At 39.2% G+C, this 21193-nt stretch overlaps 1 protein-coding gene across 6 annotated transcripts in view; it reads left to right on the top strand.

Moving 5' to 3' along the window:
* Positions 1-21193, top strand: part of Nbea (neurobeachin) — a 558359-nt gene that overhangs the window by 291870 nt on the left and 245296 nt on the right. For all 6 annotated transcript variants that reach the window (XM_052730144.1, XM_052730145.1, XM_052730143.1 and 3 more), the window contains 2 exons: positions 11449-11557; positions 14548-14714. In XM_052730144.1, coding sequence (XP_052586104.1) covers positions 11449-11557; positions 14548-14714 — 276 coding nt within the window. The remainder of the gene's footprint in view (positions 1-11448; positions 11558-14547; positions 14715-21193) is intronic.

Raw genomic sequence — 21193 nt, 5'->3', positions numbered from 1 at the left:
TCTGCTCATGGATCTTTCTAAACTGATAACTCAGGCCTAAAGTCCTTGGAGGATTTTTTAATTGTTGATGATGATGATGCTTTATATTGTTTTTTGTAGAGATTGACAAGCTGATTTAAAAATTTCCATGAAAGAGCAAAGGGACTATGATAGAATGTAACTAGGTTAGATCATTTTCCCTACTTGATTTTAAGACTTCTGGCAGGCCAAGCCTGAAAAGACTGCTACAAATACAGCCCAAGACATAGTCGTAAATGTGCTTTAAATATTCTAAGTTGTTGTTCCCTAACTCAGTTGAGAGGTCCTCCAGTGTGAAGGTTGTAGATGGCAGTGTTGTATTGCAATGGTAACTGCTAAATGCCAAGTTGGTGCAGTATTGGTGTAAAGGTAGAAAGGTCAATGAGACAGAGGGAGAATTTGTATCTTACAAGTCAGTGAGGAAGTCAGGCTCTGGATCTTCAGGCTGCACCACTTTCCTGGGCAGGCCCCTTGGGTCCCTTGGATTTAGTAGGCTGATGGGAGATTGTTCTGTGCTGCTTGAGGCATGAAGAGTCCAACCTGAATAGTTCTTGGGCTTGTAAAATTTGTCACCAGTGCCTGTAGAAGTCCGTGGCCTCAGTTCGCTGTGCCAGTTACACAGATACAACCTATAAGAACTGCAGTATTCCTTCAGTTGGTGACCAACTTCCTGGTACCAAAATCCTAGACTGGCCAGGCCAGATGGAAAGCTCCCAACCTTTAAACCTGCATGGTTTGTGCTTCTCTGACATTGATGGATATGCTCATCTTCAGTCTGCTGAGGCATTTGTTTGATGTGAGTTGCAGCATCTTACTACCAGAGTTGGGAATAAGGCTTGTAGGGATAATGTAGAGCTGGTAAGTATTATATCAAACAAATACCACATTCTGCCTAGAACCCTGGTAAGCTGCTCACATTCATCTCTTTAGTTAATTCTCACACATAGAATTTTCCACACTTTACAGAAAACTACATAAACCAGAAGAGCAATAATTTTTTGAAGAGTTTTATAAAACGGTGGGAGAGAGGCCTTGGTGGGTTGAGCCAAGGTGCCCCACGGCCAGTGAGGGAGACATGTCATGCAGACATGGTGGTCGACAGTCAAGGAAGCATGGCAGAAAGTCAACTCACCATGCAGACACGGCTCCCATGTGGAAAGTTTTATTAAATGGGGAAGGTGGGGAGAAGAAAGAGAAAACAGGCTGGGTCTGAGGAGAGGAGAAGAAGAGAAAGAAAAGGGAAGAAAAGGAAGGGAGGAGGTGTGCGCTACCTCGTGACTAGAGAGGAAGGAAGAGAGAGAGAAGGGGGAGGGGTTTTCTCTTAAAGAGGATTTTATGTAAGATGATATTGTCAGGGTGCTGGGTGGGCCAGGGGCAGGTCTGAATGCTAACAAAGAGTGCCTTTCAGGAAGATGGTCAGAATGTATGATCTTTCATGAAAAGGGGAGAAAAGGAGGATGATGTGTGTATGTGTATATCTGTGTAGATATATGCATACATAAGAATATATGTGTGAAATAAAATAGTGACTGAACAAAAGAGATAGCCATAAGATGCCACAGTTTATAAAATTTGAATATATACAAATTAATGAGCACTACATAGTTGATAATTCATTAACTCAAATATGTCTTTAAGTTATATAGAAAAAATAATACTATGTACACATCCTTTAGTTGAGTTTATTGTTCATCGTAGCATTATAATGATGCCAAAAAAAGGAAAAAAACAAGAATTTCAGTCTTAGGGGATATAAATAACAGAACTCCTTGGCCTGCAGGATATTGGACTTCCTTTGTGTATTAGAAAATATGCAGTCAAACTCTCACTAGGGCAGTCATTAAAAGATAATAAACAAAACAATATTTGAATTGGGCAAAAAGTTCAGACACTACTGAAATCAGTATATAAATGGTCAACCACCATTTGGAAAGATGTACAAATTTCTTTTCATTTGAGAAATTCAGTTTTGAACCACAGTGAAACAGTGCTGTATACCTGCCAGTGTGGTAGAGTTAAACATAATATGGCAGGCATGCAGAATGTCCATCCACCTGGAAAATTGATTATTCAGAATCTTAGCAGGTCAAACATACACATACTTTATGACCCAGTTATTCTAAGCCTGGTTATAGGTCCAACAAAATGAAAGGTCTATGTTAAAATGTGTGGGTGAATGTTCACAGCAGTTTTATTCATTTTAGCCAACATTGAAAATGATCAGATATCAATGAAAAAGTGGGTAATAACCAAATAATAATGTAGCATCATAATGGAGTACACAGTCAGCAAATGAAAATCTTTCCCACTATGACAGTCAACAAAAGACAAAATTATAGAAATAGAAACTGAATCACTGGTGCTACATATGGCAGTTTATATGAAATAGTTTATTTGACTAAATTTATCAAATGGTGCATTTAAAGTAAGTTAAATACTGTATTCAAGTTAGCTCTCTATCAAAGAGGTTAGAGGAAGATGGCTTAGTAGGTAAAAGCAGTGACTGTGCAAGCCTCATGACTTGGGTTCAACTCTCAGAATATAGTGTGGAAGGAGACTACTAGCTTTCCAGAGTTACCCTCTGACATTCAGATGTGTACACCAGCAGCTCAATTGTGTGTGTGTGTGTGTGTGTGTGTGTGTGTGTGTGTGTGTGTGTGTGTGTGTGTGTTTGTGTGTGTGTGTGTGTGTGTGTGTACTAAATAAAATAATAAACAGACATTTTAATCTACTCTTCATTACTTATAATGTACAAATTATGCAACTAAAGCCTGTCTTTATCTGGTCTTCCCTCCTGCTTGACACTGCACCAGGCACATGCTGTGTCCTGCTTATAGTGTATTTACCAACACAAAACAAACAAAAGCTTGATTCTGCTTCTCTTACCTTTCTTCACTCTGAAAGCTGTTAAATGCTAACCTGGAGTGATTATCTCCTGAAAAGTCAAAGACACAACAATTGTTCCTTATGTAAATAAAGAGCTATTTGTGTTCCTCTAAAAGATATCAAATGAGGTATGGATCATGTAACTTATGCAAAGCACTCAGTCTGGTATGTAGTCACTTCTGTGCATTCCTGACAAATAGTAAGGAGTCAGGAAATTTCACTTGGTTTTTGTCTTAGTTAGGGTTTCTATTGCTGCAATGAAACACCGTGAGCAAAAGGCAAGTTGGGGAGGAAAGGGTTTATTAGGCTTACACTTCAGCATTCTGTTCATCACTGACAGAAGTCAGGACAGGACTCAAACAGGGCTGGATCCTGGAGGCAGGAGCTGACACAGAGGGCATGGAGGGGTACTGCTTACTGGCTTGCTTTCCATGGCTTGCTAAGCCCGCCTTCTTATAGAACCCAGAACCAACAGCCCAGGGATGACACCTCCCACCATGGGCTGGGCCCTCCCTCATTGATCACTAAATGAGAAAATGCCTTACAGCTGGATCTCAAGGAGGCATTTTCTCAGCTGAGGCTCCTTCCTCTGATGATTCTAGCTTGTGTCAGGTTGACACACAAAACTACCCAGGACAGTCTTATTGTTAGTATTTATATAAGTGATATTCAGGTGGGGTTTGAAAGACTCTGGAGTAAGTGGAGAAAATTGAATACCTCACACAGCTCACCCAAGAGCACATATCTTCTGTGTTACCAATATAGTGGAATCAGTATTGTATGGTCTATGGCATATTGTATTCGGTACATCTATAGATGTATACACATGTGCTTATAGACTGTTGTGCTATTTAGTCATCAGTGGAAAGGCAAAAGCAGTGGCACTACCTCTCATCTTTTGCAAAAGAAAAGTATTGTAGGTAGGGTTTCTCTAGTTCTTAAAACTTGTACTGGTAGATTGAACAATAAGAAATTAGATGTATTAAGACTCATTCACAATATTTACAACACAGTGGCAATCATCTTCCCTTCAGGAAGAAGCCACGTGATCACAAGGAACACAGAATAGCTTGGAAACGTCACACGGAACCACATGCATGTCTTTCTTGTATCCTTGTATTATATTGTGGCTAGTTGTACTGTTATGCCTATTGGCTTTTATACTTTCTTCCAACTTCGTTTTTTATGATCTTTATTTCTCCACTTTTATTAGTATTGAAAGTTAAGTGGGATAGAATGACACAAAGCAAGCTTCCTCTGTAGCCCTGTCACGTCTCTGATCTTGAGCTTTTGTTGTTACAGTCCACAATCACTGTGCCATTTCTTCTCAGTCTTTCTTATACTTAACATTGGCTCCTTCTCTTAGATACTAGCATCTGATCTGCTTGATATGGACTCACAGAAATTAAGCCAACAAACATCTTAATTATTTAGCTGAGAATTAATGCAGAATGGTGTAGTTATAACAAATATTTTTTTAACCATTGTCTTGACAAGACATAGAATCTTGAGTAACTACCAACTTTTTCAAAAATAAAGTTTAGAGAATGGAAAAGGTTTCATGATCTATTTTTTAGCAGAATTTTGTTTGCTAAAACATTTGTTGTGTAAGAGGATTTTGATAGATGGTAATGCTTTTAATGTTTTACTTTTAGTAGAATGTACCTTGAAAACAACTGTTCTAAACCAATATCCCAAGGTTATAGCTAACATGTCCTAAAAGAGCACTAACTTATTCTACTGTTCTCACAACAGCTTTCTAAATCAGTATTAAGAATAGTTTAATTATCTTAACTTCTTCAAAACATACTAACACACACACACACACACACACACACACACACACACAACTAAAGTAATGGGACTATAGTGATGGCTCAGTGGTTAAAAACATTAAAACATTGGCTACTCTTGCAGAGGAAACAAGTTTTATTCCCAGCACCCACAGAGCAACTGACAACTATATGTAACACCAGTTCCAGAGGATAGGAATCCCTTTTCTGGCCCCTGAGGGCACTGCATGCACATGGTGCACAAACATACATGTAGACAAAACACTCATACACATACCTAAAGAGTAAAAATACTGCAAAAAAATTTAATGAAATAAGGAAACTGGCAACAATTTGCGTGAGTTTAAACTCGGCAATAACTTATCTGGATTTGACACTAAAAGAAACAACCAAAGAAAGATGGATTGAGCAATAGTTGCCAGAAATCAAACTTTATGTTTGCCGAAGGTCATGCATTACCAAGAAAGTAAGAGGATAACAGGGTTAGAACAAAAACTTTTAATTAACATGTGTGATAGTGGCTTAATATGAAGAACCTGTAACCCAAAGGTAAAAGGTCTAATGGTTCCAATTTAACAATGGGCAGAAGGTTTGATACAGGTATTTTTTTTTTCAAAGAAGATGTGGAAATGATTATTGGGAAAATAAAAAGATGGTCAACATCATAAGTAATAGTAGAAATGTGGGTCAGGATGCGCTGAGGTATCACTACATATACCCTGCAGTTTGGGGAATGGCCACACAAATGCTGTTAGGGATTCAGGAATCCAAAAGGATCATTCACTCTAGAGAGGAGTTGAGTGACTCCTCAGAATTTAAACAGAGACTTATAGTAAGACCAGAATTTTCACCTTTATGCATATCCTTAAGAGAATGGAAGGCAAATATTCACAGTAGCTCAAACTGGAAACAACCCATGTGTCTATGACCTGATGAATGCATAAAGAGAGTATAGTATGCCTTATGCAAAGAACAGAATATCATTGGGCTCTTAAAAACAAGTGATGTACTGACATGTGCTACATGTCGATGGATGTAAAAATTCACTATCTGAAAGAAGCCAGAAGAGTCTATGTTTATATGGTTTCATTTAAATAAAATGTCTAGAATAGGAAACTTCAAAGAGAAAGGTATGTGTTAGTACTTCTAAGACATGAGAAACAGAACCAGCACTATCTGCTGATGGGTGTGATTTGTTTCACTCACTATTTTATATGGTATTTAAGGTTAATGGGTTGAAATGATAACTTGTGCCTGTGTTGCCTCTCAAAAACCTTGGTCAAAACAAATTGACTGTTAAATAAGACCAACCAATTTTTACCATCAAGGAAACATGATTCTATGAGTTTCTTTATGGAGTAAAGCCTCTTAGATCTTAGAACTGCTTCCTACATAAAGTAGGGTGGAAAATTGTGAGCTACTGTGATGAATGATTTTCCTTTTCCTCAGCATGAGTAAGCAGCAGGTTGGGGACACTAGGAAGACTCTCCAGATAATTGGCATTTTTCTCTGTTGTGCCTGAGGCCAGTCTTTACTTACAATGTAGCACCCACCCCATCTCTGCACTTGCTATTCCACTGTTCTGCTCCCGGGAGTGAGACCTGTTAGCCAGCTGGATCAGGAGCCCTTCCTTCATGCTGTCTCCTCTTAACCTATTTATGTTTTGGAATCTTGAGTAATTTTCACATACTAGTTTTCTTTCCCCTTGCTTCAGCCTTAAGCATGTGTTCAGCAAAGGCACTGAGTTAAATGCTCACATGTTTCACATCCCTCTCTTGAAGCCTATTCATCTACAAACTGTAAGCCAATAACTTCATCAAGTTAGTGTTTGAAGTTTATAGTTCTCTCCAGTCCCCTATGTATGTGTTTGTGTGTCTGTGTATGTGTTTGTATGTGTGTGTCTCTGTGTGTACATGTGTGTGGTATATGTGTCCCCAAAGGATGATAGGTCATCCTCTATTATAGTCCATCTTGTTTTTTGAGATAGAGTCCATCACTGATCCTGGAGCTCATCTGCTGGCTATTCTGTCTTGCCAGTGAACCCCAGGGGTTTCCTTTCTCTTCCCCTTCCCCCATGCTGAGATTATAGATGTATGCCACCTCACCTGGCTTTCATGTGGGTGCTGTAGATCCAAACTCAGGTCCTCCTAACCACACAGCAGTCACTTTTCCCAGGTCCTCTTTTGAAACTTTGTTCTGTGCCAGGACAGCATCACCATAGAGTTTCTGTCCTCTGCAGTGATTGGGAGGTTACATCTGCATGTGGCAGGGTCTTCGTTTGAACAGATATTACTACTGGGAGCATCTCCATGAGTCCTCCGTGAGCAATGCCTAGTTATTCAGGCCAGTTCTCATCACAGAGTAATTGTGTTTATTTCAGAGCAGAGACAAACATAGTTGTAGCAAAATTTTCTAACATGGTTGAACTTGAACTCAGAGCAAATGAGAATTTTTATTGCAACTCTGAAATAAAGGATCCATTCACTCAGCATTCTTGGTGGAAGATGCCATGCAGATTCTGCAGGTAATTTGTTGCGAAAATATTAAAACAGGTTAATGAAATTCAACTTTGATAGATTAGAAAAATACTAACTATTCAGGCTTCTTAAAAATACATAATTTTAAAACTATATTTTGTCAACCTTTACGAAAGTCAGCATATGTAATAGTTTCTTCTTTGGCTTCTCTGTGATTGTCAATGAAGAGGACATGTGTAACTAGAAGTTTCTCAGGGTCCCGCCAAGCCCCACTTATAAAATAATCACTCAAAAGCTTATATTAATTATAACTGCTTGGCCATTAGCTCAGGCCTACCACTGACTAGCTCTTACATTTAAACTCAGCCCATTTCTGTTAATCTATATATTGCCACGTGTTCCGTGGCTTTACCTGTGTGCCATTACATGCTGCTCTCTGGATGGTGGGCTGGCGTCTACTGACTCAGCCTTCCTCTTCCCAGAATTCTCCTTGTCTGGTAATCCTGCCTATACTTCCTGCCTAGCGTTTTATTAAACCAGTGTAGACTGCCATAAGTAGATCAAATGTAGTGGTGAATATAGGAGGAATTCCTATGAGTTGGTGTTTCATAAATACATATTCAGGTTTTTTTATGTGTTGGGGAGTTTGTGATGTATTGTGTAATGTGCACATATGTAGGTGTGCATACATGCTTGTGGAAGAGGGAGAGGTGGAGTGTCTGTCTCTACTCTTCTCTGTTCTCTGCCTTGGGAATGGGATCTCTTACTGAACCTCAAGTCGCCTTTTCAGCTAGGCTAGCTGGCCAGTGAGCACTTGAAATCCACCTCTTTGGCTTCCAGTGGGTTACAGGTGCACACAGGGAAACCTGGCTTCTTAACTTCAAGTCCTGCTTGCAATACAAGTGCTCTGAGCCACTGAGCATATCTCCAGCCCCATAAACACAAATTCTAGGACAAAGTCAAGCCTGTGCCGTTCTAATCGAAACTTAAGACAATTGAATAAGGAAGAGAGACTGATGTTATTAATGAACTATGAAAAGCAAAACTTTTGATCTTGAAAATAATACTTCAGATTAAAATCTCAGCAGAGAATAACCTGGCAATGAATAAATATAAGCATTAAAACTGAATTTTTAAAAAGACCTAGGTAATATAGAGAGACTGAGAGCTGAGGATTCTCATACTTCATATATTAGAAGAAACTTGGTAAATTTGCTCTTTAATGGAAAGCCAGAAGTACTTGAAGTTAACTCTTCAAATATATATATTTTTAAGTCACATAATAATTCCTAGTTGCAAAAGGAAAGGTTAGAAGAATGACCTGACAGTTAAGCATACCACCTGCTCTTGTAGAGGACGGAGTTTAGTTCCCAGCCTCTGTATCGGGTGGCTCACAGCTACCTGTAACACCATCTCCAGATCTGATGTCCTCTTCTGGTCTCCACAAGTACCCATAAACGTGTGAACTTACACACAGACATACACATTTACACATGATTAAAAAAATAAAATATTTTTTAAATTTACAAAAAAAGTTTCACTGTTTTCAGCTGACAAATGAAAATATGTTTAATTATTACTCAAAGGGTAATGGCACAAGTATTAAAAGTACATGTTTTACTTCTAAAATATTGGTTAATAAATATCCAATATAGCCGGTTGTGGTGGCGCGCACCGGTAGGATTTGCTGCAGGAGGCAGAGGCAGGAGGATCATGAGTTCGAGGCCAGCCTGGACTACACATTTTTCATAATATAAAGAAAAAAAATCCAATATAAAAGTGAAATTATGAGTAGTTTTTCAGATTTTGACATGAAACAAGGTACTTCAGTTTACTTCTTCTTTTCACTTTCTTTTTATTTATTCTATGTGTCTTTTATATTATGTATCTTGACCCCATTTATTTTCCCATCCCTTTGCATCCACTCTTGCACACACACACACACACACCCCAAAATAAAACATAACGTAAGAGAAAAAGGGAAAAAATTAAAAATCTCATCATAGGAGCTGCAGTGTGACACAGTGAGTCACACAGTGAACTTCTTTGTCCATATATCTTTACTTGCAAGTGTTCATTGCAAAGAGTCATTGGTCTGGTTCGAGGCCTCTGGTTTTTGCTACACTATCAGTGCTGGGCCCTCACTGGGACTCTTCTTGGACATCCCGATGGTGCCCTGTGTTGTGAAGATCCTGCAGCTTTGGGTCTGCAGGTCAGGTCCCTTTATGTGTTCCTGCAGATCATAGATGGGGTGGATGTTGGGATGGGCCAAGTTCTGGGCCTGGGCAGCTGCAGGGTTGGTCTGCCCACCAGTTGTCCCCTGTCCTCATCACCAGGGTGAACTCTCCAGCACTGCCCCAGTTATCACCCTTATAGCAATGAGCGAGGTGTGGGGCCAGTTTTCCTGTTTTCAGACCCTCAGAGTGGGCTCTCCCACACCCACACCATCAGAGGCAGCTTTACTGTGTTTCCCAGGTGAGGTACAGAAGCCACTCTCCCTTGTTCTGCAGCAAGTGAGGGGCAGGGACAGCCCTCCTGCTCTCATGACCCCAGGACCAGCTCCTCCACCTGTCTCAGGTATTGATGAGCAGGGGAGGGGGCACGGAAGGACATCTCTCTTTGCCCATGCCACCACATGTCAGACAAGTAATGGAGACAGCGCCCCCCTGCCCAACATCAGGACTGGGTCACCCATATCTCCAGCCATGGGCCAGCTCTGCTGTGCTGTCTAGGTGAGGAGCAGGGCTCACTTTCCTGAGTGCTGCAGCTGGTAAGAGGAAGGGTCTGCTGTGGGATGTTCTGTGTGTCAAATGTGTTGCTCTGATGTCTGTTGCAGGCAGTAAGGGGCAGGGACTGGCTCACCCACACCTCTGCCAACATGGCTAGCTCTATTATGTTACTTCGGTGAGGTACAGGGCCTACTCTCCTGAGTGCTGCAGCTGGTGGGGAGCAGAGACAACTCTGCTGCTCTTGTGACCTCAGGGCCAGTTCTCCCACCTGCCTCAGGCGTTGTTGATGGGGGAGGTCTAACTCTCCCTGCCCATATTACCACAAGACAGATGGGTGATGGGAACAGCCTCTCTCTTGCTCACCACCTTGGGGCTGGCTCACCCATACCTGCACTAACAAGGTTGGCAACATTGTGTTGCCCAGGAAAGGTGCAGGGCCTGCTCTCCCAAGTGTTGCAGCTGGTGGGGGTCTTACATTTAAAATGAAACAGTGATACTCCTGAGGATTCTGTCAGGGTAAAGAATTTTAACAGTTGGCCATGGTGATTTCAGCCAATATGACTGCCACCATGAGCCAGAGATTGCTGCTTTCTCTCTGTGGTTCTCATTTGCCTGGATTTGCTAAGAAGTCCTTTGGTCTTATGGAATTTCTAGACCTGCCATTACCTGCTCGGTTGGTTTTGAACTGAGACTTTCTCTGGACCTGGGGACTGGGGCATCTCTCTGGTCTCCAAGGCTTTTCATGTGATGTGGCCTGCAGCATGACAGCGGACTCCAAAGAGAGAGTTCCAAAAAAGTCAAAAGCTGCCAGCCATCCTATGCCATTAACCCAAGTTACATGGCATTCCTTATTCTGCTGAGCACAGGAAGCTACAGAGCAGGCCACTAAGAAAGTAGACATGGGAGTGTCAAAGTAATGCTGCAGAAGAGTGCCACCATTCTGGAAAGAACTGCCTCAAAGAAAGAAGTTAGCAGAAGACTGAGGGAGGGCCCCATGTGTCAGTCACAAGATCTCTAAGACAGGTCACTTTGAGGAAAGCAGGTGAAAGCAGATTGCTGAGCACACTAGCTCTACGAGAGAACAGGCTGGGGAGGCTGATAATGGTGGGGATTCTCTATGGTCCATGCCACACACTGGAAACACAACAGTATCTGCCTGTTAAGTTCTGAAGCTGGGGGAAGAGGGTGCAGGAAGGAGCATTTGACTGTCCATTATATTTGAAAAGCTTGAGTTTTTAAAGAAATGGCTTAATAATGTGCCCTACTTTGCATTGCATTTGTTTAAAACTTTGTTTCATTATAGTTCTAAGAATTTAGAATCTCCTCATTTAGGAGCTTTAGGAGTCCTTCAGGCCTATCATTTGCCTTGCTAAACGTGCTACAGTTGTAATTAAGATATATCCTCTCCTTTATAATCTAGCTTTATATAAGTTTTATGCATAATTTTTGAAATAGTAAAATTGTATTCTTGTAAAGTAATTGGACACCCCTCCCAAGAAAAAAGCTATCATGAAACAGTAAATTCAATGGTATTTGTCTTTTCAGATTGCTGTGCCATGCTATGAAGGACCACATAGTCCGTGTTGCTAATGAAGCTGAGTTCATCTTGAACAGACAGAGAGCAGAGGATGTACATAAGCATGCAGAGTTTGAGGTAAGATTGTAAAGTCAACCATCACCCATTTGTTACCTGACATATGACATACTTCAGGAGAAAATACCTCTGAAAGCATTTTAGGCCCTGCTTTTAAAGATTTTCCTCAGTGTCAATCAAAACACTGATACATTTGCACCTTGTCACTCTGTCATGTTCCTCACCATTGGGGAAGAGAGGCCTGATGTCATTCTCAGCTACTGTAAAGACAGAAACTTGAGATTCTAAAAACCTTGTTTTTAATCTATTAGAGCTTTACATAACAACTAGGTGTATGTGGATGCTTGGTGTGGTTTATGAATGGACTCATATGGAGCTCAACAGATCTCCCAATTTCACTATTTTAAATACAGCAGTTGTTCAGTATTTCAGGTCACTCAATTTTTGAAACAGTCTATTTCAGAAATACATAGATAGTCTAATAGTTGGCTTTCATAGGCTCCTAATGGCCTTGGAGTTAATAACTGCAAGAATTCATTTTCCTGGTGCATCATGCCAGTAAGTGAAGCTAGAGAAGAGAGCCTGCCATTCTAGCTTCCATGGGGCTTTTCTCTTAGTAGAGCAGCTCACTGAGTCATGCACATTGATGGACTAGGTCTGGTGATCTCTGCCCGTGCTAGCTGAAAAGCATGAGACAGAAAAATAGCTGCGGTCACTTTCAGACACACAGCCACCCCTTGATTGATCAGATGGAGAGCAGGTACTTGATGTACAGTACATTGTAAATACTGTATTTAAAAAACTGCTTGAAACATCAGTTAAAAAAAAAAGTATAGTGACAGGTAGTTTACCAAAGTTAAGTTTCATATCACTTCAGCAATAAAAATGTTGGATATTTATCAGGGCATCATGCAGTATTTTAGATGGCTAGAAAAACTGAATTATCTCTTTTTTGAAGAATATATTCATATATAAAATGTCAGAACTCAAAAAAAGAATCTTTAATTGCATTTTAACTATGGTCGTAAATAGGATTTAGAATTTCAACTGAATTGCCTGCAGGATCTATTCTGAGGCAATCATTTCTACTAAAAACAATTCAGGTTGTTTTGTGGAGATATAACAGATCAATATTTGTCTTATGAAACATTTCAAATATATTTTCAGGCATGTAGATATTAGCTATGACCTTCAGCTCATTTTTAAACAAAAGGGCCATTAAGACAAGGACAGTGTTTCTTTGCCACCTATTTATTACTGTCCCACATAAGAAATGTTTAAACATTGTTTTGTAATTGCTCTCCTGACCACAAAGATTGTTCAGAAATCGCGACATTTTGTCTGTGCATCCTGTGTGCATGCATCTGTGGCTTCCCTAGTAAGAAGTAAGACTTTCTCAGACTCACCCTAAGTGTCACATTTTTTTCTGAAGAAGTGGTGAATTTAGTCCCCCTGTGGCTGTGCAGCAAGGGGAGTGAAAGCTTCTGAAGGCAGTGAACATGCAGGTGAGACATTTTTAGGACTCAGGATCCACAGTGCCAATAGAAGTCTAACTTTGAGAGAATAGTCACTGTTACTTAATGGATACCCACTGGTTTTTCAGATCAAATGCTTACATTTGTTTACTTCATGTTAGAATGTTAGTAAATTCACTAGTATGTGTGTATCTGTGTGTATATGTGAGTGTGTGTGTATGTGCTTGTGTGTGTATGTATTGGTGTTTGTATCTGTGTCTATCTGTATGGGTATATGTATATATTTATGTTGAGGGTGTTTGTGTGTGTGTGTGCACGTGCGTGTACTAAACACATCAATTTTAAACTATAAAAAAAAATGTCAGGAAGGATGACATTTGACTAGGCTTGACAATTCTCTGTTACCCTCATAGAACCCTGCAGTTAAGGGGGAACCATATTTAATTTGAACTGGGTACTTCACAGTTAAGGCTTTTTTTTCTTAGTTAATACTATAATTGTTAAGGAAGAAAAATGAAAATTTAATTTTACCCTCCAATGAGCTAATGAAATATTAACCTCATTATTGCAGTAGATCTTTGTACTAATTGGTGATTCCCTGTATAAAAAGATAAATTGTAAAATGAATTAATCCTTCTTAGATTACTATGGGTTCTTTCTACAGAAGAGAAAGCTTGCCTAGAATGTGTGTCAGCAGACTGGACTATGTCCCCATGCCTAGTGCTTGCACAATGCTGACAACTGGAGCTGGTTACATGTATTTTCTTAGATGTTTGAGATGTAACTCTAAAATCACAGCCTGAGCCAGTCTGCACAGTAGCTAATCTAAAACTCCAGTCTCCTTTCAGCTCTATATTGAAGATTTTCCTAACAGGGTCTGTTGATCATCTGTGATCATCAAGAAGCAGGAATAAGATGCAGATGTGACAATTGATGGCTTTGGAATTGGGAAGATGAGAATAAGAGTGATTCTTGTGAGACTTTTTGAAGCATTAAAATAAGAGTTAGAAGGGAACACTGGGAAAGCCTTGTCTTAGCTCCTCAGTTTACAGATCAGAAATTAAGTGCAAAAAGCAAACAGAGTCTGCTTAAAATGTGAAACAAAATCCCAGTCTGCTAAATACCTAAGTAATTTTCCTTCTATACTACATTGTCTTTCGGGAAGCAAAAAGATTATATGGCAAATGACAAGATTTTTGTTTTCAAAGTAATTATTGAAACCATATATCTTTATTTTATGTGAGGCATGCTAAATTGGTTTTAAAAGGTAGACTTAGGTTTTAGTGAACCATTTCTTCTTAGTGATTAATTTTTGACACTGAAACCAGATTTTAAGAAGTGAACCAAAGTATAAAAGTTATTAATTTTGTTAATATTTTTCAAAATATTTTATATATACTTTTCAAAAGAGCACACAGTTTTCTAATTTGAAAGATGGTTCTGCCTCCCTTCGGACAAAGTCTTAGGTCTTGTCAAATGGGGGTTTAAATTCAGTAGTTCTCCCTTCAGCTTAAGGGGAGGCATCATTTTTCTCATTCTACTTAGTGTGTTCTTTCTTGTTGCCTACCTTCACAGTCACAGTGTGCACAGTATGCTGCTGACAGGAGAGAGGAGGAGAAGATGTGTGACCACCTCATCAGTGCGGCCAAGCACCGGGACCATGTGACGGCGAACCAGCTAAAGCAGAAGATTCTCAACATCCTCACCAACAAGCATGGTGCCTGGGGGGCTGTCTCACACAGGTGCGTGAGGATGGGTATGGAGGGAGAAAGTAACACATGACAGAATTGACAAGAGAAAATAAAACCCATTCTTCACCATGACCACACATTTGTTACTTAAATATCATTGAAAACATGAAAATGGGCCTAATTTATTAGTTCAAATCTTCATTTTAATAGTTTAAATGGAAACCTAAATGGTGTGTTTTGTTTGGTTGTTTGTTTGGTTAGTTTTTGGTTTTTGAGACAGCGTTTTTCATTGTATCCCTGGCTGTCCTGGAACTCACTCTGTAGACAAAGCTGGTCTTGAACTCAGAGATTTACCTGCCTCTGCCTCCCGAGTGCTGGGATTAAAGGCATGCATTACCGCCACCCAGCTAAAAACCTTAATTTTTTGAAATTTTCTCTATATTTTAGAGTAATAGGTAATGATAAAACATTTGCTTATGCAAGAGTGTTAGGTGTAAGATGTGCCTCCCTTTTTAAAAGATTTTCAAAATTAAGTTTGTCATTTTTACCTTTTATTTTATATGGTAATAAAATATAATCACTTATTGTAGAGAAATAATACACTACTTTAGAATGGTTTCTTTCACTCGCCATTCAACTTTACGGATTTTTCACCTCAAATTACATTTATGTTGCTGTAGCATAATTAAACCAAAATTGATCATTTTTTGAAATATAAATTTTCTGTTTTCTGAAGTTTGTGGCACATAAGGTGTTTTGTTTTGTTTTTGTCTGTACACAGTGTTCGCCAAAAAAACTAATGAAAAAGTTCACTGTGTTTAGATTGCTGGTGTCATCTTTCTTATATCTCTCTTTTATTGAACCCCTCACATGTTTTTACTAAATTTCCAGCAGTGTGGTGATTTGTGGAATATAGACTGATGCTACTGTGAAGCATTCTGGGAGAAGTGATTCTGTTAGAGGAGACTTGACAATCTGTCCTGGGCTTACAAGAAAGATTTAAGAAAATAGTAGTGTTTTTGCATTTAAGGTAATGCTGTAGCCTAACATCTTAGAAAAAGAACACCATGTACTTGACATTTATAATAAGCACATAGCAGCTATACATGTTACTTTCAGAGACTGCATTATCTTCTCAGGCTCTGCATTTGCAGTGCAGACTCCATTAATCAAGAGACCTACCACATTGGTGTTACCTTAAGGATGCTCCACTCTCAAGTGGCTCAGATTTGGCTGCATATCTTATCACCTTTCAAGGGGAAAATATGCAATGCCACTCTGTCAGGGAGGTGCACAACCTCATGTCACACAGAAAATTTAGCCATGGTGGAATTGCCACTCGTGCCACCCTCAGACACATCAATCTCAGCTGCATGTCTCATCACCCATCTCAGGCCATGCAGTCACTCCTCCCTAGAACCCATCTTTGGTTCTATCCATTCCTAGACAGGTGCCACTGTGTGCCTTTTTCTGGAGAGACATGAACATGTGTCTATCCACCCCAGATAGGGTACCAACAACAGACTAAAGAAACAGTTATACCCAAATCTAACTTAGTAACTGACTCTGGGTTAATTGGATGTGTTAAAAGGAGCATAATTTAAGAATTACTTCCATGCAATGGCAACAACTCATGCAAGCTGCGTTCTTGCAGCTCCCTACACTACTTGAAACAAAGTGCAGATCTGAGGCCTCCTTTTCCCCTTAACTGTCACTTTCCATAGAACTGTGAGAGGGGTTTGTGAGTCCTTTACATTTCAAGAGCTTCCTGAGCCTGGCATGTTTTATTTCTAAAGTTCCATAAGCCTCCCTCCAGAAGGGGCATACCAATTCAGAGCAAAGTCCGTCCAACAAACACCAAAAGTCTTTGTGCCTGCATAAAACTACAGTCAGCAATGTATTTATTAGAGAGTTGTGTGCAAGCCCAGCAGCATTTTACCTGTATTCCAATGGGAATCGTGAATTTCTCAATGTACTGGGAAAATATTGTAAATTAACAGTTGCTTTTGAATGCTTGTGATTTGCAAATGTTCTCACAGTTCTCATTTTAATTCAGCAAGAAATAGAATTAATTGCACATTGGCATTTTCATATTATCTTTCAAGGGGACTGAAAAACATGTTTCCAAGTGGAGTGGCCATGTTTTGATTAGAGGTCATTTTTCTGGACTGCTTAGCAGTATTTGACAGTCAAAGCTCTGTGCTCCCTTGGTTACTTTGGTTCCCTTGCTGTCTATTTGGCCTCCTTTCGTAATGTGTACCTCACAGTTCATAGCTTCCCTACTGCATCTGCACTGGCTTCTGCTTCATTGTGAACAGGCTGACCTCACTTTGCATGTTGTCTCCTCTCCTAGTCCCTTCAGATTCAAGTGGCGTTCTAGGCCACCTTATCAAATTCTCACACTTTCTGTCCTTTCGTCACTTCTCTGAACTCATTAGCTTTAATTTCTTTCATGGCCTTAAAATTTTAAATGTGTATTTCTTTCACCTGTTATTATGGATTTTCAACTCTATACCCATTGTATAGTACCCTACATATAACAGATGCTCAATACATATTCTTTACATTTATTTATTTTTATATTTTAATAAAAAATAGAATTATAGCACTTCTCCCTTTTCCTTTCCTCCCTCCAGCCCCCCAGTCCCCCTCCCTTCAACTCATTCCATGTCCCCCGCTCTCAAATTAACAGCTTCTTATTCTTTGATTTTTATTAAATAAATATGTGTAAATATGCGTGAATATGTAAGTGCAACCTGCTGAGTCTGTTTTTGTTGTTAGTGTGTATATGGCTTCAGGGATGACCACTTTGTATTGAATAACCAGTTAGAGGGCTCATGCTTGGGAGAGGCTAATTCTCCATCTCTCCGAAGTCATTAGTTGCCTATAATTCTTTCTGTAGGAACCCAGTGAGATTTTCTTCCTACACCATTAGCATATCTATTGATACTGTCATTATTTCAGTCTGGTTCAAACAGCTATTTCTAGTCTACTTCCTGGTATTCTGGCTCTTAGAATTTTTCTGTCTCCTCTTACATGATGTTCTCTGAGCCATAGATGCAGGAGCTGTGCTGTAGATGTGTCCAATTTGTATGGAATCCTCACAATCCATTCATCTCTGCATTGTGTCCAAAAATAGTTTTCTGTGATGATCTCCATTTGTCTTTGAAGAGGAGTGGTAACTACACTTACCTGTGGGTTTAAGAATAACTTTTAGAATATAGTTAGGAATTATGCTGGTCTAGCAAAGTGTCAACAGTAGATTCTTTTCTAAGATTCTTGAACTCATTCACTCTGGAACGGTGACCAGGTTTCTAATACCAGGCATGATTTCTCTCCTGTGGATTGGGCTTTAAGTTGAATTAGACAGATGTTGGTTACCACAGACATGTGAGTGCCACTTATTGCACCTTCACAGATATCTTGCTACACTGGTCATTGTTGTGGTTCACAGGTGTCTGAGCTGGTTAGGGCCATTAATTGCTTCCCTCCGTTGGCAGCTTGCATAGTATTTTCTGGTACTATAGAAGCTAGGCCACAGGCAAGAGGCTTTTACATGAGATCTAGCTTAAATAAACTGAATACTGTGCCCTAAGTGTACAGTGTCTCCAGCAATAGGGCCTTACCATCAACCTCTGAGAAGCAACCAAGGGTAACAGCAATATTGTTCAGGGCAGTGTCCTCAACCTGTGACTAATGACCCCTTTGGGGATCACATATCAGATATCCTTCATATCAGATATTTACATTATGATTCATAACAGTAGCAAAATTACAGTTGTGAAGTAACAATGGAATTATTTTATGGTTCTACAGCACGGGGAACTGGATTAAAGGGTGGCAGGGTTAGGAAGGTTGAGAACCACTGGTCTAAGGAGTACTGTGAATAACCTGTTACTAATCATTCAAAAGCAAGTTTTTAATGCCTGATACTGGGGCTGTTGTTAGTCTGTGATTCTTATCAGGAGCATTATCAGCCCAAGTGCTATAATGGGTGTGTGTGTGTGTGTGTGTGTTTGTGTGTGTATTTACATTCCAGACTTCAAAATATATTCTAGAGCTATATAATAAAAACAGTATGATATTGGCACAAAAACAGAGATATAGACCAATGGAATAAAATAAAAGATCCAAACATGAGTACTTATAACTACAGCCATTTGACATTTGAGACAAAAAAAAATTCATTGCATACATTGAAGAAAATGTTGAAAAAGCATTTTTAACAAAGATCCTGAGAAAATTCCATGTCCACATATAGAAGAATGAAATTATACCCATATATATCACCCTTGTGATATTGTCTCCAAGTGGATCAAAGAAATAATTTGAAACCAGAAGTGCTAAAACTACTAAACTAAAACATAGGTAGTACCTTACATTATATAAATTTAGGAAAGGACTTTCTTAATAGGACTCCATTTCTCTGGGAATTAAGACCAACAGTTGACAACTAGGACCTGATAAAACAAAAAAACTCCTGTACATCTAAAGAAACAACCAATCAAGTGAAGAAGAAACCCACAGAATGGAAGAGTATCTTTGTAGCTATATATCTGATAAAAGATTAGTACCCAAAATATACAAAGAACAATAGACCAAGAATATACAAAAAACAAAGAGTCAGGGAGAAAAAATGACCCAGTTTTTAAAAATGGCCTAAGAATCTAAACAGAGTTCTCAGTAGAAGAAATCAAAATAACTAAGAAGTACCTCAAAAAGTGTTCATCATTCTTAGCAATTTGGGAAATGCCAATTAAAACAACTTTGAGATTCTATCTCTCCTTAGTCTGAATGGTTAAGAGATCAACAAAAGAACTGATTTAAAAAACAAACAAACAAACAACAACAACAAAAACCGCTGCTGAGGTTGTGGATAAAGAGGAAACCTCATCACTGGTGGTAGGAATGCACATTGGTGCAGCTGCTCTGAAAATCAGTGTGAAGAATCTTTCAAAAAATGAAAATAAATCTACCATGTGATCCAGCTATACCATCCCTTGGCATATGCCCAAAAGACTTGACACCCTACCCCTCAAAGAAGGCAATGTTCATTGCCACTCTATGCATAATATCTAGGAAGGGGAAACAACCTCAAGGTCTTTCAACAAATAAATGAATAATGAAAATGTGGTACATAAACACAATGGAAAACTAATCTGTTAAAAAAAATGAGGTCATGAAATTTGCAAGCAAATTGATGGAGCTAGAAAGAAAATATGGATGAGGAAACCCAGACTAGAAAGACAAATACGTTTATAGTCTCTTGTCGGTGGGTCTCAGCTCCAAATCTTCAGGTGTGAGTCTATAACCTGAAATAACAGCAGAAACCAGGAAAGTAAAAAGGGCCCAGGGGGTGGGGGACGCTTGAGAGGGAAATAGCAGGTAGAGGTGCTATGATGCAAAGTGGGGGGATGAGCAGGGGGACTCCAGCTGGAGAGGAGGGAGGAAGGTCAGTACAGAAGGAAAAGGAGAGGAGGGACAAAGAACAGCAAGGTTGTTTGATAGATCCTCAAGGAATCCTATTATTTTATATTTACCTAAAGTTAAATTCAGTATGTATTTTTGAAATGAATTCATTCTTGAAGGTCTGTGTGCTGTAGTACCATGTGTCAGTGGTGTTTGGGCTTGTTTTAGAGGTGGTCTTTATCATATAGGTTGTGAGCTTCATAACATGAAGCTCTATTGTTTATTTGTTGAGTATTTTATTAACCTTCAGCAAAGAATTTCCCTGCTCCTCAAGTTGTGTAGTGAATAAAATGAGTAAATAGTTTCTACATTATTAGTAAAATGAATTATGTATGTAAAATGTCCGATGTAAGATATCTAGTACATCTTTGTTCCTTTGTTTGTTTGTTTTTTGACTACTTGCAAAGAGCCTATTAAATGCAATAACACCCCAATATGTTATTTTTATTTTATTCACTTTTTTGTCAACAAATTAAAGCTTGACTCCTGTCTATGCTAGCATAGTTGTAAGCAAACTTGTCCTCTAGCCTGGTTTGTTGGCTATTAGAAACAATGATATTAAATAAGAGGTAACAAACACACAAGTTGTGGAAAATGCCAGCAAGGAAAGGCCCTCCAGGACTTTTGTTCTATTAGGGAAGAGTTCTTTGAAGAGGCTCTGTTTAAGCTAAAATTGGAAGTGATTGTTAGATGGGTGTCTGCAGATAGTGGGATTTAAGTCATTCAGGAGACAAATATTACCAAAACTTTGACCTGAAAATTAACAAGATGAACAGAAACAGAATAGTTTGTCAACTACTTAATGAAGAGTGGAGTTAATAGCTTGAAGTAGTTTGAAGAGTCGACAGGAGAGTAATATATGAGCAACATGATCTGAGACCTTATAGATCATACTGAAAATGTGTGACTGTGTCAGGAGAGGCATAAAAACAATAAGAACTTTGAACTGCAGGGCAACAGGATCTGATTTATGTTGATAAAGATAAGTTCAACTGCTCAGTGAAGCTGTGTACAGAACAGATAAGAAAGTATGCTCACCCTGTTCAGACCTGCAGTCTCTC

This window comes from Peromyscus californicus, unplaced genomic scaffold (assembly GCF_007827085.1).
Source record: "Peromyscus californicus insignis strain IS unplaced genomic scaffold, ASM782708v3 Scaffold_9__1_contigs__length_137607984, whole genome shotgun sequence".
Lineage (NCBI taxonomy): Eukaryota > Metazoa > Chordata > Mammalia > Rodentia > Cricetidae > Peromyscus > Peromyscus californicus.
The sequence above is the reverse complement of the archived record's forward strand: the minus strand, read 5'-3'. Positions and strand labels throughout refer to the sequence as shown.